The 18,064-nt window shown below is 41.6% G+C and overlaps 1 protein-coding gene across 2 annotated transcripts; it reads left to right on the top strand.

Annotated features, from left to right (window-relative positions):
* The first annotated feature begins 10,793 nt into the window (after nt 1–10,793).
* Thap1 (THAP domain containing 1) lies at nt 10,794–16,833 on the top strand. Of its 2 annotated transcripts, none has more exons than XM_055593512.1 (3): nt 10,794–11,072; nt 13,552–13,747; nt 15,130–16,833. In XM_055593512.1, exons 1-3 carry the CDS (start codon nt 11,035–11,037, stop codon nt 15,493–15,495), a joined length of 600 nt encoding a protein of 199 aa, XP_055449487.1. In that variant the 5' UTR covers nt 10,794–11,034; the 3' UTR covers nt 15,496–16,833. The 2 variants fall into 2 exon arrangements, with proteins under 2 accessions (XP_055449487.1, XP_055449486.1); XM_055593511.1 differs by having other exon boundaries at nt 10,796–11,105.
* Nucleotides 16,834–18,064: the final 1,231 nt, after the last annotated feature.

The following is an 18,064-nucleotide window of genomic DNA, read 5'->3' as shown; positions in this document are numbered from 1 at the left end:
ATGTTTAAAAATAGAAGCTGCTTTTTGTTTGTTGGAACTCAGTCTCATGTACCATAGGCTGACCTTGAACTACCTGTATGAACAGGATAACCTTATGTATCCTCTCTTCCTTTGCTGTCTGGGTTCTGAGGTTACAAGTCTGTACACCATGTTATGGGATTCTGGGGATTGAACACAGGGCTTCCTGCATATTAGGTAAGCATACTGACATCTGAGCTCTATCCATAAGCCTTGTTTAGGTATACTTCTTGTCTATACAGTAGTGCCCCCAGAGATCAGGAACAAAAGAAAATGTATACACATTTTCAGGGGTTGGTTCTTTCCTAACAAGTGAGTTCCAGGGCTTGAACTCAGGTCATCAGGCTTGGCAGCAAGTGCCCTTGAGTGTACATCACCTTGCCGCCTGCTTAAGTTTTTTGTTTGTTTGTTTTGTTTCCTTTTTAAGACAGGATCTTGATACAAAGCCCTGGTTGGCCTTGATTTTAGAGAAATTTGCCCCTACCCCTGCCCACTGAGTGCTGGAGTCAAAGGCATGTGTCACAACACCTGGCCTCTATTTAGATATTTTTAAATTAAAACAAAACAAAACAAACAAACAAACCTGCTTTTCAGGAAACTTAAATTATTTAATCTGGCAATCTGTTAATTCTGGATACAAAAGGTTGAAGTTACCTCAGAGCCTTTTTATCTATTTGTTGAGACAGGGTTTCACCATGGAGCCCTTTTAGCCTAAGTAGATCAGGCTGGTCTCAATCTTGTGGTATTGCAGGGATGAACCACTATACCAGGTTCCTAATCAGAATGTCTTTTGAACTGACTTTGGCCGACTACTCATTCCCCAGGCTAACACACACCTTGCATTCAAGTTTTGCTGACCCGGTTTCAGTTTGTCTATTCAGGAAGTCTTTCTCTCTTCTGGCTAACTCAACCTTGAGAACAGTTTAATCTCCCGAATTAAGCTTTTTAAGACAGCTGTTGATGCATATGCCGCATCAGACATAATACAAGATCCTGTGCATAATTTACCCAGTTTCATCCAGTGGTAGCATCTTATAAAACTACAGTACAGAAATTGGTGTTAGCAACTAGTATTGTAAGAACCAAGATTCTGATTCTGGGACAGGCAAGACTTCCGTAGAAGAGTTTTATCACAAGGATTCTTCATGTAACCCCCTTTTCACTCACACTTTTCCTTCCTCCCCCATAAGCTTAACTGCAGAAAACCACTAATATGCTCTCCTTTCTATAATTTGCCATTTGTCAGGCATAGTGGTGCACTCCATTAGTCCCAGGACTTAGGAGGCAGAAGCAGGTAGATTTTTGAGTTCAACGCCAACCTATATAGTGAGATGCTGTTTCAGAGGGTAGTGGAGGGATTGTTACTATATATATATATATATTTTATACATAATATATATATACTATACTATATATATAAAACACAATATATATATTGTTACTATATATATATTCCTATAAATACATAGGGAAAAAAGTATATATTTAAACAGGCCTGTAACTTCTTTATTTCTTGTTATCTGGCTTTCTTTTGTATATTTAAATTGTATATTGTATAATTAAATTGTATATTGTATAATTCTGATCTTGCATTCCTGTATCTGCAGTAGTACCTCTTGCCCTACCCCAGCTCTAAACACTGAATGTCCTCTAGACCCCTCCATTTTGTTAAACAGTAGTCCATAAACCTAGATCTGGCTCTTGAACATTAAGGCTTAGGAAATCTCCAGGGTCAGGTCAATAAACTTTGAGGCCTGCCAGTAGGAGGCCTAAATCATTCCATTGCATTAATATTGGCTTTAAGCATTCAGTCCTTGACTGTAAGCAAACATGGGTCTTACCAGCCACTGTCATATCTATCTGTGTCTTGATATGTTCTGTATCCCTAAATGAGAGTAGGTATGCCATCTTCATGCCTTCTAGTTCAGGTTTGGTGGTACATGCTTATAATCACTCTGAAGGTAGTGGTAGGAGGCCAGTCTGGGCTATAGAGTGAGACCTTGCTTCAAAAAACAAACTAATTATCTGGTCAAGTCCCTTACAGTGCAGGCTTTATTCTTTGAGAGTAACCTCTCCCCCTCTCCTGCCCTTTGAGACAGAATCTTGTTTAGTCCTTTCTGCCCTCAAGCTCAGCATGTAGGTTAGATGGCATTGAATTGCTGATTATCTTGTCTCCAGCTCCTATGAACTGGGATTATAGGTATATAGCACCATGTTTGGCTTTCTTAGACAATTCTTTTAGAAGGTATATGGCAGGATGTAGGAAAAGATTAAGGGATACATGTAAGGGAAAAATTGTGTCTATGCTGTCGCACGCATGCCGCTGTGCACTTGTGGAAATTACAGCAGTCATTTCTTTCTCTCCTACCATAGCTTTCTTGCTCCAACAAATGTTTTAAGGTCACTGACATCTAATAGGTGGACTTAATTAGCTTATTTATTTTCTATGCTTGGAATCAAACCTAGGTAGGGCCTTGTATATACTAAAAACTGGACTACATTCCCAACCCAGTTAGTTTAAAAATAACATTTAGCCCGGTGGTGGTGGTACATGCCTTTAATCCCAGCACTAGGGAGGCAGAGGCAGGTGGATCTCTGTGAGCTCGAGGCCAGCCTGGTCTACAAAGAGAGTTCAGGACACCCAAGGCTACACAGAGAAACCCTGTCTCAAAAAACAAACAAACCAACCAACAAAAACCAACAATTTAAAGGGGAAAAAATAGATAATCAGTAAGATAGTAACCTTTGGTAGCTGAATCTCTGAAAGAGTAAGGCTGACGTTAAGCTACACAAATGTGGCCTTTAGCAGAGGGAATATACTTGGCCTCCTTTTAAACTACTAACACTATATTGTCAGGTAAGAGAAAGTCTGGGTATCTATCAATGACCAGTATAAAAACCTAGGCTGACCTTTTTCCTTTTCCTTACTTTTAATGGTATAGTGCGGGAGATCAAAGCGAACCAGGGTCTGTTTGGTTAGGCAAGTACTCTCTTTTCCTTGGAGCCTAGGCTGGCATCTGACATCTAAAAACTTTGGTTTATTCTTTTATGATTTAAGAGTGTATGCTAGAGTCATTAGGCAAAATGGCAGTTAAAACCAAAGTGGCCATAGTCAGTGGTACAGGATCCTTAAGATATGTGTGTGTTTGTGTATAAAATATGCACTAATTTTCTGGGGATTCAAAGCCTATTTGTGAATCCTACATAAAGTTGATTTTTTTAAAATTTAGTACTATAGATTGTTTTTTCACATTGAAAAGTATGGTCTAGAAAGCCTGAATGCTGTATCAGAAATACCCTGTAGATTGGTGATGGCTCAGTCATCAAGAGTACTTACTGCTCTTGCAAAGGATGCAGTTTCCTAGCACCTACACAGTATTTTCCAATGGTCTGTCACCCATTCCAAGGGATGTGATGCTTTCTTCTGGCCTCCTTGGTCTTCTGCATGCAAGTGTACACATAACTCATGATTGTGCATATATATACACAAATACCATCATTGGGGTACTTTTAGCCCCAAGGTGAGAAAGATTATTCCTGTCTCTTACCAGGACCCTAATCTCATTCAAAAGGAGTCTACCCCAGGGTTTTAATTACTTTCCATCTCACCTCTACCTACCACAATAGGGGATTAGGCTTCAGTGTGGGAATCTGGGGAAGCCAAAGTTCATAGTAGTTTTGCAGAAATCCAGATGGCACATTTTTTTTTTCCTCTTGTAAATTATTGCAGACACCCTTGTATGACAAAACATGCTTTGTTAATAAAGTATATCTCAAGTGCAATGCTTTGGGGTTTTTTTCTTTTTTGTTTTATTGTTGTTGTTGTTTGTCTTTTTCAAGACAAGGTTTCTCTGTAGCCTTGGCTGTCCTGGAACCTGCTCTGTTGACTAGGCTGGCCTCAAACTCAGAGATTCATCTGCCTCTGCCTTCTCAGTACAGGGATTAAAGGTGTGTGCCACCACAACTTGGCATAAGATTTTCATATATGTAAAAACACTTTTGACACAGTGTTTGATTATGTAGACTGGCCTCAACCTCAAAATCCCCTTCCTTTATAGAGATGCTACATCACTACCAATTCAAATTTAGCCTTTTCATGTCAAGAATCGGCTTTTCATTTTTTTCTTAAATGGTGTTCTATCAGTAAGTGAAGGAGTTCTTGGCCTCACAAGACATTACAGTTAGAATTAGCACTTTTTCCTATTCATTCGCTTTTCCTTAAAGCCAGAACATTAGCCAGAACATTATAGCCAATATTTATTGATATTTATCTTTGATATTTATTGAAAAGTCAACAGAGACCAAATGACTATATAATCACTGGGAACTTGGTCTGAGAATCTCTCAGCTCCTTATCCTTTTGGTCACCCCCTAACCCCAAAAAAAGAAAAATTGAGATGAGGAACACACAGTAAAGTAGATTAAAGACAGGGTCTTTATTGAAGGGTATAGTATTTTGTTACAGAGTAGAAACAGTCTCAAGAAGATGACAGTGGTCAATGGTCAGAGGGACCATTGTACTGATCTACTATATTTTAGGTAAGATTTATTCTATTTCTAAAACAAAACAGTTTTCTGGGGGTCTTTGTCTTGTCTAGGTGGTTGATAGGACTGTCTGGTTTGACTTTTACCAAGAGCAGTGTTACATCTTATTACTCAATCAAAAAGCCAGCTAGTTCACAGCCATTATTTAAGATGTAAGGCTCATTTAATTACATACTAATAACCTTACAGGCAGACCAGCATGCCACATCGACTCCCAGGGACAAAGAGAAGGCTCAGGTCCCATTCTTCTGGACAGTGATTGATCTTACAGTTCCAGTCTTTGGTTTGCAGTCAGTATATTACTAGGACAGTGTCCAGCTCCTGTTTTATTAAGCTTGTGAATATCTAGCCATATAGCAGCATCACTGAGTTGTAAACATACTGGCCACCACCTTGTTAACTGTATCACAACTCCTGAAGTAACCACTCCTGACTGTAGTTTCATCTACATATTTTGAAACATGCATACTATTTTCGCTTACTATTTTCTTTTTGTCTGACTTCTTCAACATTATATATGTAGGACATGTAGGAATCACTCATTGTGGGTACCGGTATTTTTATTTGAGGGCCTCATAATTCAGGCTGGTAGAGACAAGGATGACCATGAATTTTTGATCCTCCTGTCTCTACCTCCTGACTGCTAGGATTACCAGTGTGTCACCATGCCCAGTTAAGTGCATGTACCAACTGAGCTACACAGCCAGCCCATAAATTCATTATTTTGTTTGCTATTGATTGTGAACTATGCCACATTTATTGACTGAACTGTTAATGTACAATTGGTTTATTTTCACCAACCCTTTCAAAATGTTAGGACCTGGATGCGATGATGCAGGCCTTTAATTGGGAGGCAAGAGGTGGATCTCTCTTGAGTTCAGGGCTTGCCTGGTCTATGAGTTCTAGACCAGGCAGGGTTACCAAGTGAGGTGTCTCCAAAAAAAAAAAAAAAAAAAGAATGTCTGTGGTCTGTGCTGCAGCCTGAAGCCACGTGGATGTCCAGAGACGGTGCTTCCTCTGGGGGGCCATACTGGGTGGCTTGTGCTGCCACCTGAGGCCATGGTGATGTTAAGGCATGCTGTCCCCAAGGGCCATGTCTAGGTTCATGGTCCAACTGAAGCATGGATCTGTGTTGATGTTCATGGCCTGTGTTACCACTGAAGAATATTTGCTTGTCCATGGTCTGTGCTCCAAGCCTGAAGCCACGCTGATTTCTGTGACCTATGCTGCCACCAGGGGCCACATTGTTTTTGACTTGGAAGTCAGTATGCTTAGCGTGCATGATGTGAAATTCCCAGAGAATCAATAAAAATGTTACGTTTAAAAAGGCGAAAATTATTTTTCTATTCAGCTAATAAATTTTTGATCACATAGTGAAAATTTTAGCTGGAAAATATTTTTATAAAGAAAACCATACTGTGTTTAGTTCAACAAACTGATTTTTAAAATTATATGCAATTAGTCATATCCGTAAACATACCATTTTGAAGTAGGAGCAATTAAGGATTATGTCCAGGAACATAAAAGTATATATTTCAATTCCAAGTTATGAACAGTAAAGATGGACAAGAGGATGTAAGAGAGAAAAATCCAGCCATATAACACATATAACAGCTTGACTACTAACAGCCACTCTAAAGCGATCCTTGCACATTTCCTTAGTGGTTTGCAGTTTCAAGCATAGAACCAGTGTTAATGGAAAGTTAAAGTCCCCTCTTGGGGGTTCTTAAAGATTTAAAGAATTTACTGAAATGAAGTTCAAGGAAAAAAAATTTTTTTTTAAAGTAGAAAGAAGCAGTAATGTTTATTGACAAATCAGATTTCGAGAGAACAGTAAAGCATCATTTATATTAAGATCCAAATAATTACTTTGGCAGGTGCAATTTGGCATCCAGATGTCAAGGAAGATTTTATTAGAGGTTAAAAGAAAAAACAAATCCAGGGCAGGTAAGCTGTAAAGCTCAGCAGCTGCCTGAAGAATAGAAGAGAGATGGGGGAAACAAACAAGATAACCGTGCCATTTAAGCTGGCATAGAAGTAAAACACATTATGGTCAAGCAAGATACGTGTTGGGGAGGAAGGCTTTAGAGGAAGTAAGGAAGCCCCAAATGTTGGGGAAATCCCAAGTGTTAAGGAAAACATGCTTAGAAAAGAAACAGAGTAAAATAGGCAGACTTACAAAGTTGAATGGCTACATGCAAAAACTCTACAGCAGCAGGGGCAGGGATTCGGGGATGTATATAGTATCTCATTCTACCTCTCTTTATCATATCTTAAGGTGAACCTGCTAGGGGTAGGCACACAGCCAGGTGACTGATCTGGTCCAACTAACTGGTTAGGTCTTCACCCCGGCCAGGGGTGCTAGTCTTTGGACCACAAGTGTTTTCTTAATGGCCCTTTACTGCTTACTTTAACACCACTTTTTAACTTTCTCTTCTGACATCCTCAGTTATATAAAATGAGCCCTGTTTAAGGTGCTCCTACCCTCCTAAGTCTATTTTGTTAGGAGTAGTTCTTTTGCTTTTGCATTACATATATACATCTAATGTTCAAGCAAGTTGCTTGATTTAGAAACTATGCTCAAACCCCACCCGATTCTCATCACCACCTCTCACTAAGCTGGACTGCTTGCACTACATACATACATCTTGAATCTTACCACACCTAGCTTCTCTGCCACCACCTTCATCCCAGCTACCACCTCTTGTTGTGCTCACTAGCTACAGCCTCCTAATTGGTTTGTTTTTGAACTGTTGCTCTTCTGCAGCTCTTAAAACAGGTAGAATTACCTTTTAAAAAGTATTGATTGGTGCCTAAAATGGCCCAGTGGTTTCCCATTAAACTTCATCCATACTAACACTAGACTCGAACTCTTCAATCTTTACTTCATGCCCTTCTCACTGGACTCCACCACGAAGGTCTGGACCTCTTCTATTGGCTGTACTTTTAAACACAAGTTGGTGCCTTAACACATATCCCCAGTATCTGGAAAGCTCCTCCTCACCTTCCTTCATTCCATCCTCTGATTTCCAATTCATGTTCATTCCTTCCATGGAATACCTGCTCTAATTAAAGCAAGCGGAGACTTTTCTCTTAATCTTCCTTATTCAGGCACCTTAGTATAATTTATATTTTTACTCCACCTCCCCCTCTGTAGAATATAAGCTCTGAGAAGATGGGTGGCACACTAATATGCCTAACACTTTTCCCACATAACATGCTAACCCATGCTGGTGCCCAATATAGAAAAATTAACAAATGAAAGAGACAGTCACTTTAAATCACCCACTTTATATTTTGCATCCCTACTCCCATCTCAACACAGCAAAGTTTATTTTTTTTAGATAGGGTTTGACCATGTACCCCTTGGTTGGCTGGAAGTCATTAAGACCAGGTTGCCCTCACGCTCGCAGCACAATTCTTGCTTTTCCTTTGTGAAGGCTGGAATTACAGGAGTATGCTACCAAGCCTGAACTGCAAAGAATGTTGAAAACTGCATTACCCTTCTGCTTAAAAGCTGACTGTGGAGACAGGATGTTGCTCAGTAGTAAAATAACCTCAACATGGTAGGTAAGGAAAGCCTATTCTCCATCTTAGAGGAAAATAGCTTACAGCAGCCTACAAAACTCTCTAGGCTCTTATCATCTAACTTCCTCTCTGATCTCATCTCCTGTTTGTTCCCCAGGCTCCTTCACTCAGCAGCTCGACACACACTTCTGCTTTTCCTTCCACAGGCCAGCAGCATTGAGCCTCAGGTCTCCTTCACCATGCCTTATGCTTCAGTGTTCAGAAGATGTCCTCATAGTTAAGACTTTGTTCAGTATCACTTTTAGTAGGCCAGTCCTGTCCTCATTTTTAAAAGCTGCAACCTCCTCACAGCACATTCCACATTTCTGTGTGTCTCCTGTTCTCACTGTGGAATATTAGCTACATAAAAGAAGTAGTTCAGCAGACTAACATGCTACCCATCATCACTAATCTAGCCTAACCCCTTAGAAGTGCATAACAGATTTCCAATAAATATTTATCACATTAGTTGGTATGTAAAGAGTTTATTTTTATTAGTTACAGTTGAAGAGTTTAAGGTAACATTATTTTGGGGGTCTAATCTGTAATCATATCTTGATTTTTATTTTTACAGTGGAGAATCTAGGTTTAATACATTCAAAAATGTGAACAAACCACTATTCTGGTATCTCTAGTATAGAGCTACTGCTTTGAAATCAAAGCAGTAGCTCTATACTAGAGGTATAGTTTCTAGGCCCATTTAATTCAGAATTTCTCAAATAATTTGCAGCATACAAAGCTGCTGGGGCTACTGGGTCTGGTGGGGTGCTGCCCTCAACAGGGGCCCCGTTCAGATGAGACACAGGCATTAGAGCATGTAACTACAGAGGTAAGCACAGAATTTCACAGGAACAAAAAAGTAAATGCCTTAGCTGGAGAAGGTAAGGAAAGCTTTTCCGAATGTAACACAGAAGATACATCTTAATGATGGGAAGGCTGGGGGATGGGTATCACAGGCCAAGAAAAATAGCTTATCTAGCAGTTACAGAAGACTTACGGACCAGCAGGGGAAGAGAGTGAAAACACAGACGTACCTGTTCCTTGGGTTATATAGGCCACCATAAGTAATTTGGATTGTATTCAGGACAGGGGCATCCTCTGAAGTCTATAAACTTTATAAGGAACTGGCAACGTTTCTATGGGGGACAAGGAGAAAGCTCGAGACTAGGGCTGACAAGAAGTTGTTGAGTCGGAATAAGAATGGTGATGAGGGACTATTTATCCAAGAGATAAATAACCAAGAGATACTCTTTTTATTCTATGAGATTAACCTAAATCTTGAGAAAGGCGGGGAATAATTTATGGCACGATGGCTGGGCAGATTCTCAGCTGTTCTAAAGCAATACTGGCCTGGCCTGTGTCCCACCACATGACCTGTCACCTTTCATTCTTAGTCCCTTAGTCCTTGCTTTTTCTTTCTCTGTGTCTGGCTGGGGAATAATGCCTCTCTACTTGCCTCCTAAAATCCTGTCCTTCAGCCCAGCTATTGGCCATTCCGCTCTTTATGTAACCAATCAGAAGGTGATGGGAAAAACAATGTTTACGAAAGACTGACGCTGGAGATGCTTCATAATAATGACAATACCAGAGTCCAGCCTGTAATCAGATCTCTGTGGGCACAAATCAGCATTTGAATTACAAGGGTAATCTTTTACACAGCGCACAAAAACATCACTCCAACACCTAGGAGCAGGCCAGAAGGCTCAGCTGGTAAAAATTCTTGGCACCAAGCCTGCTGACCTGAATTTGATTCCCTGAGCCTACAGGGTGGAAGAAGAGAACCCATTCCCACAAGTTGTTCTCTGACCTTCAACATTCCTGTCTGCCGCCCAAATGCCCGGAGATTAATAGATGGTTGCGAACTACCGTGTGGGTGCTGGGAATCCAACCTGGGACCTCTGCAAGAGCAACAAATGCTCCTAACCGCTGAATTGTCCTTTTTTTTTTTTTTTTTAAACTCAGTGATATTGGGGTTTCAGATTTAAGCCATCGTTGAATACATTAATCCAAAAACATGATTACTCAGAAGGCAAACCCATGTATTTTGAAGAGCTAGGAAATTATGGCACGTTGGCTGAAGAATCAAAGCACTGTAGAGATGGGAGGCATAAATGGATGCCTAAGGGAATATTTAAGTGTACAGAAGTCTATAATGGAGAACGCACTCCAGACTCAAAACTAGAGGGTCAAGGATGTAAAACTTTTCTCCAGCATGAAAAAAAAAAAAAAAATCGCTGCAGCAGCTAGCAATTTTCAGCACAGACCACGACACGAAAGTAACCACGTTCAGAAGTGCTTCTGCTTTCTCAACTGAGAAGAAACGGAGTGTGCGTCTGTCCTCCTTGTCACATGGATTCTGAACGTGGATCACAGATTTGTACAAATTACACCTCCGCGGCCACCCGGAACTAAGGCCGATCTTTGCCAAATTGCAGCAGTAAACGACAGACACAGCAACCACACTCACCACTACAAGACCTACTGAAGTATGGCTCCCAAAGAAACGCTTTTTTTCCTCCGGGCCAAAGCGCAGAGGGCCGACCCACTTCCGCATTACTGGCCACGCCCCCGAGACACGCCTAGCCCCAGCCAATGGTCAGCTTCCCTGGGAACGTTACCTTCGGCTAATCAGAGACGGCGAGCGTACTCCTCGCGAGAGCTGAGGCTGAAGCTGCCTCCGCCATCTTGAAGATGGGAGACGGGCGACAGCTGTAGCCTCTCTGCTAAAGCAAACACCACCACGGACAGAGCCATCGCCCCCCCCCCCACGGGGAGGCGATCGTCCCTGTAACTGCCGACCTAAGCCACCGAGAGCAGCGAGCGTGTCAAAGCCGAGCGCAGCGACAGCCGAGGGCCCCTTCACCCTGCCTCCCGGGCGGAAGGGAAGTGTGGAGGGCCAGAAGGATGGTGCAGTCCTGCTCCGCCTACGGCTGCAAGAACCGGTACGATAAGGACAAGCCCGTCTCCTTCCACAAGTAGGTAACTGGCGGCGCTGCGCGGCCGGGCCGAGGGGCGCGCGGCCGGGCGGAGGCGGAGCCCGGCGCGTGTCCGCGCGAGACCTGGGGAAGGCGGGGCGGCCGGCGGGCTCGGGCCGCGGCCCCTGCGCGCGGCGCCTCCGTCGGCCCGGCTCTGGGCAAGCCGCGGCCGCGCCTTCTCTCCCGAGCGGCGTTTCCGGCGTGCGAGCGACCCCTAGAGGCCTCTCGCCGCATTTCGTCGGGAGCCGCGCTGTGGGGACGGGGCACAGGGAGGACCTAGGCATAGGAACGCTTGGGAGGAAATCGGTTTTCCCACCTTGCTCTTGTCGCTAGGAGGGAGGGCGACAACGTCGGGGAGGACTTTTAGACTTAGGTTCAGGGAAGCAGCTTCCTAGGATCTGTGAGTTTCAGAGGAAGCTCTTGGTATTGCCAAGATGAACCTCAGTCTTTCAACACACAGTGATAATTGCCACAGTAAAGGCCAGTGGGAGCTAAGGCCGGCCTTTCTCGCAGCTGTCAGTGCTAGTTCGCGTGGTAGGTACCGCCAACGAGAAACCCAAGGTGAAAAATACTCTCTTGAGAGTAGAAGAAAACGGAAGAATTAACGTGACTGGTGGTAATTATTAGCAATGTGATGTGTTTGTTTTTTTTAAAAAAAAAGCAGCCAAATTCGTTGTTACAAGTTTTCTGTTAGTTTTGTTTCAAGGAATTCCTATCTGTATGCAGATGATATCTAAGAAATCAGATCCAATGACAAGTTATACAAATTATCCATAGCCAAAGCAATTACAGAAACAAATTTCAGAATGTTCTCTCAGGGTTTTTTTTCCGGGGGGGGGGGGGGGGGGGGGGCAGGGCTAATGTTTGCACTTGATAAGCAATGTTTGGTAGAAAGCGAGTTTAATGTGCCAGTGATTTCTCTCAGGGAAGAGGGTAGAATATATCCTAATAATACTTGGGAATTCGTACATTTTTGAAGTGTAGAAATAGATCAGGAAATGGTGACAGGCATTTCACTGGCCACCTCCCTTTTCTATGCTTCTATTAAGATGGCAAGGGGAAATCTTAAAATTTGGAGATAGTTAAAAATGACACACATCAAAAATACTGTTAACAACTGCTGGATGTTGGAAAATAAAAGAAGGGCTAACGCGTTGCAGGCTATTTGATCCCATTGTGATCCCGGAGATTATGAACTGTGAAAACCTGGGTTTTTTTTTTTGGTGTGGGTCAGTACTAACACACACCTTTAATATTAAAGTTTTCTATTCGCGGGATTTAATGAAGTTAACCCTAGGTCAAGAATCGGAGCAAGAAACCAGCTGGCAAGAATTAAAGATTAGGAGAGGCTTTGAGTTAAAGGTTGTTTAAGACTGTGGAGAAGAGGGGGCTTTTGATTTTCAGCACTTTAGCTCTCTAGCTCTTGGGCTCTTTAGCCTCTTGGTCTTGAGCTTTTGACTTTCTCCTCCTGGGCTGTGGGCTGAGCTAGCAAACTTTTAGCTTTGGGCCTTTTTCTTTCTGGGATGTGAGCTGAGTATGAAGATCCCCTGGGTGCTTTCTCTGCCTCTCTCTAGCTAGTAGGTTTTCACCCCAGCATCTGGCTCCTGGTCTTCATTGGTAAAATAGAACAGTTGGGATTTTTGGGATTTCCATTTTTTATAACAGCCCTAACGTGCATCTTATCCCTTATCTTAAAGAACAGTAAATGGCAAAAATCTTGACAGAGTTCAGAATTTGTGCTAGGAGACTAGATATATATGAAATTGCCACTGTGATTTGTACTTTTTTCTAATGGCAGTGGAGAAAGCTTGCTGTGCAAAGAATAACTGCTGACGTGAAGATTTGTTAGGTCTTCATGAAAAAAGTATGATCAGGGTCTGGCATACCTTATGTGGTGGAATAATTTTGGAACATAAATTGAAACATTCTTATTCAGCTTTTTCTAATCTCTCTAGTGTACCTCAAAGTCTTTGATATAGAAGAGCACAGTGACAATAAATATAAAGGGTCCCCATTATCTAGGCTGAGCTAATGGATAAAATAATGTCCTTTACTTCTTTATCATCTGCCTATCATTCAAGCGGTCCAGATTTAGTCTATTTATATTTGTTGGGCTGATTCCAAAAGAACTAGACATCTCTTTATATCCAGATACAAACATAGGTACAATTTTTGTTTTTCTGTAAAAAAAAGAATTGCTAGAAAAATATGAGTAGAATTGTATTGCATGTACTATTTTTACTCAAACTGTTAAGTATCATCATTATGAAAAGGTAAACCTTAATGATGTAAGTAACGGGCACTAATCTGCAGTCAGATTCTCCTTCGTATGTTAAGATTTTCCTTGGTATGCCATATGATAGTTCTTTAATAAGCCGGAATGTGTGGGTGCTTTTTTTATTTACTTTTTAAAGTAAAGTCAGAGAGTTGAATTGTATCTTCTTAGGTTTCCTCTTACTCGCCCCAGTCTCTGTAAACAGTGGGAGGCAGCTGTTAGAAGAAAGAACTTCAAGCCCACTAAATACAGCAGTATCTGTTCAGAGCACTTCACCCCAGACTGCTTCAAGAGAGAGTGCAACAACAAGCTACTCAAAGAGAACGCCGTTCCCACGATATTTCTTTGTATTGAGCCCCATGACAAGGTAAATCAGGTCTTTAAAGGTTGGGTTGTTTTTCCCCCTTTCTTCGCGTTCTCTTCTCCTCTCCATTCTCCACTCCTCCCATCCCTTGTGTGAGACAAGGTCTTAAACAGCTCAGGCTGGCTTTGAGCTTGCTCTATAGCCATGGCTGAATTGGAACTGCTGATCTCCTACCTCTACCTTCCGAACTCCAGGATCATAAGCACTGGATTTGGGCTGTATACTATTTTAATTTATGAAACTAATGGGTTCATTGTATAGAGTTTGGGAAAATCAGGGAACCCATCAGCGGACAGTAAGCACTGTTGGGACTTAGTGGTTAAGGGTATGTATTGCTCTTGCTGAGGACCTGAGTTCTATTTCCAACACTCACATCAGGTGGCTCACAATTCCTGCAACTCTAGCTCCAAGGGACGCAATGTCTCTGGCCTCCTCACACCCGCACCCTCACCCCACCCCCACAGCAGGTACACACACAGACACACACACATATATGCCCATGACTAAAAATAAATTTTTAAAGAAAAAAAAAAATAACCACTATTAACAATTTTAATACAGTTGTAAAATCATATACTTTTTAAAAAAACATGAATTCTATGTATTAAGTACCTCACACTTAACTCAGTTTAGTTTTATAAGTTACAGATAGTTCTATGTTTTCATTTACATGTTGATAAGTTTTGTTTTCGTTCCTAGTGACAATTTATTTTCAAGTTATTTTTCTTGTTTTAGGTTTTAGTATTTACTTATATCTAACTAAATCACTTTTTCTATTTCACAAATCCCACTTTAACTTCAAATAGAAGCATTGAATTAGGACTGAAAATACCCTGCATGGTGGCACACACCAGCAATGTGAGCACTGGAGAAAGCGAACCAAGAGGATTGCCGCAGTTTGAGGCTAGTGTGGTAAACATTGTAATTTTCTAGGCCAACCTGGATTTTACTGAAAGGATCCTTCCGCCCCCCCCCCCCAAAAAAAAACCAACTTCCAAAATAAACAGAAACCACCACAAACTGATGCCAGAGATGGTTGCATTTTGCTTGTAATCCTAGTACTTGGGAGGTAGTTCTAGTAGTGTAGGACTAGCCTAGGCTACACAGCAAGACCCTGTGTAGATTTTTAAAAATCTGCAAACAAGCCAAAACCCAAGGCTGAAATTGTTAGGCCTGGGTTTTAGTCATAATAGAGAGCTTTGGTGGAGGTCTTGGTGCCCTGGATTCCGTGCCGGTACTGCAAAATCCACCACCAAGATAATGTTTTCTCATTTTAGAATTTTTCTGTAGCATGGAGTGACAAAAAAAGCACTAAAATTCTAGAGATATTTTGAGGCTGCTATGTAGTTACAAAACTTACATGTGCTTGTATATTGCTATTTTAGAAGGAAGATCTGGAATCCCAAGAACAGCTTCCTCCTCCTTCACCCCCAGCTTCCCAGGTTGATGCTGCCATTGGGCTTCTGATGCCTCCTCTCCATACCCCTGATAACCTCTCAGTCTTCTGCGACCACAATTACACTGTGGAGGATACAATGCACCAGAGGAAGAGGATTCTCCAGCTGGAGCAGCAGGTTGAAAAGCTCAGGAAGAAACTCAAGACTGCGCAGCAGCGATGCCGGAGGCAGGAGAGACAGCTGGAAAAGCTAAAGGAGGTTGTGCACTTTCAGCGAGAGAAGGATGATGTGTCAGAAAGGGGCTATGTGATTCTGCCACATGACTACTTTGAAATTGTTGAAGTACCAGCCTGAGACAATGAAAGATATTGGTAGAACAAGACTACAGGCCCGCTTTTAGCCTATATGCAGGAGTTCGTTTGAAAAAAATAACACTTAGTTACTTGTATAAAAAAAACAAAGCAAAACTATTTTTTTAAAATAAATTAGATATATACTGTAAAATTGTAATTTTTTTGGTTGTAATTTCAGAGTTTTTACATTTTAACAAAATATTTAAAAAAAATCTCTAGACCGCCAATATAACATTGTATAGTGATTTCAAGATGGTGGATTGTTTTTCATTTGAGTATTTATAGAAATAATGTAAAAATAAAAGTAGAAAGGATAATGGTGCAGTAAAGATGATTTAAGTTTAAAAATTGAGATTAATGTCCTGTATTGAGATAACTTATTATAATTTAAATCAGCAGTATAAGTGAGGTCATAGGACATAGCCTCCCAGAATATAGAGATGAACGTACACATTTGTGTTTATGGTCAGAGCTTCATTTATTTTTCTCAATCACTTGTCAAAAATGAACTGTCAAGTATTTGAGGAAAACAATATTTTGCTGTCTTCAGAAAAGTCATTCCGAGGTTAGTAACTTCATAAAGAGTAGATTTTTAAAAGTAGGTTCGTTTTGTCCCTAGCTTTATGAAATTGGAAGTGTGTCTTGGGGAATGGCAGGCCTCAGAGTGTAAGGTTGGTATCAGCGAAGTGTAAGTTGGGGTCTGTGCTGATGTGGCTCAGTGGCTGAAGGCTTGTCATGCAAGCCTGGCTACCTGGCAACCTGAGTTTAACCCACATGAAGGGGGAGGGGGAGAACCAGCTTCACAGGCTTGTCCTCAAACCCCACGTGTGCGCACGTGTGCACACTTAATTAAAAGTTGTGACGTGGTTTCTATGTGCTCTCATCACCCCTTAGCTAAAGGCATCTAATGCCACAGCTGTAGTTAAATATGCATTCAGACCTCTGACAAATATTTTAGTAGAGTTTGGTTTGTATCATAACATGGTAATTTTGCCCCCAACTGTTTGATTTTGGTCAAGGCATTGCATAGAAATTGTTTTCTCACTCTTAAGTTAGAAATTAAATCCAATTTACTTCAAGTGACTTATGTTCAAAAGTAATGTGTCGTGTTTATGTCACAGAGTGTTGGGTCTTACATCGCAGTTTCTGTTCACACTGGATTGTGTTCTGGCTGAGAAAGCTTACATATATTTGAAATGAAAATATGTTCTCAGTAGACAAATGCTGATAAAAGAATTCTCTATTTAGGTTTAGGAAAACCATATTTTATATTTCACAGTATGCTGTAGGTGAGTAGCAGACCTTTAAAGACAGTATTAAAGATATGCTATTCAAGTTATCTTTTGTGGATCTGCTTTTTCTTTCTGATGTACTGCCATAGGTAGCACCTTTTTTTTTTTTTCTTCCCTTTTTAAAATTTTTTTTTTTTGAAACAGGGTTTCGCTGTGTACCCTTAGCTTTCCTGGAAATGGCTCTTAGACCCGGCCGGCCTTGAACCCCCAAGGACCCCCCCCCCCCCGCCTCTGTCTCCCAAGTGCTGGGATTAAGGCTGTGCACCACCACTGCCCGGCAGCACTCCTGATTAATGGAAATTTGGTGTTTTTATAAACACATCTCTCTTGGTGCTGAAGATTGAACATGCACTTAAGCAGGCTGCTGCCAAGCTATATTCTAAGCACTCTGCTCATTATCATCATCATTATTATTGCTGTTGTTTAGGTTTTTTGAGGCAGGGTCTTATTATGTAGCTCTGGCTTTCTTGGAACTCACTATGTAGACCAGGCTGTCCTCAGACTTACAGAGATCCCCCTGCCTCTGCCTCTGCCTCTGCCTCTGCCTCCCAAGGGCTGGGATTTAAGGCATATACCGTCAAGCCTGGCCCCCTATTGTTAATTTTTAAATATTTTATATGGCTAGACAGATGGCTCAGTAGTTAGGAACACTTAAAACTCTGACGCCCTAAGTTTGGTTCCCAACAACCACATGGCCGCTCACACCCTCCTGTAACTGGTTCCTGGAGGTCTGATGCCTCTTCTGGCCTCAGACCAGGTTGATCTCAAACTCACAGAAATCTGCCTGCCTCTGTCTCCCAAGTGGTGGAATTAGAGACATTTGCAGTTAGGCCTTCATGTCTGACCCGAGCCCTTTTGTTTGTTTGAGACATAGTTTGGCTTTATATCCCTGGCTGTCTTTGAATTATGTACCTTGGGCTGTCATTGCACTCAGCAATCTCGTCTCAACTCCCCAAATGCTGGGGTGATCTTTTTTACAAGTAACAGGACAGGAGCCTACCACAGAGGGCCTCTGAAAGACTCTACCTAGCAGTGTATCAAAGCAGATACTAAGACTTATAACCAAACCCTCGGCAGAGTGCAGGAAATCATATGAAAGAAGGGGAGTTAGTATGACGTGGAAAGGATAGGAGTTCCACAAGGACCAAATATATCTGGGCACAGGGATCTTTTCTGAGACTGACACTCCACCAAGGACCATGTATGGATATAACCTAGAACCTCTGCTCAGATGAAGCCCGTGGTAGCTCAGTAACCAATTGGTTTTCCATAGTAAGG

Source organism: Psammomys obesus, unplaced genomic scaffold (assembly GCF_907164565.1).
Source record: "Psammomys obesus unplaced genomic scaffold, mPsaObe1.curated_primary_1811, whole genome shotgun sequence".
Taxonomy (NCBI): domain Eukaryota; kingdom Metazoa; phylum Chordata; class Mammalia; order Rodentia; family Muridae; genus Psammomys; species Psammomys obesus.
The sequence above is the reverse complement of the archived record's forward strand: the minus strand, read 5'-3'. Positions and strand labels throughout refer to the sequence as shown.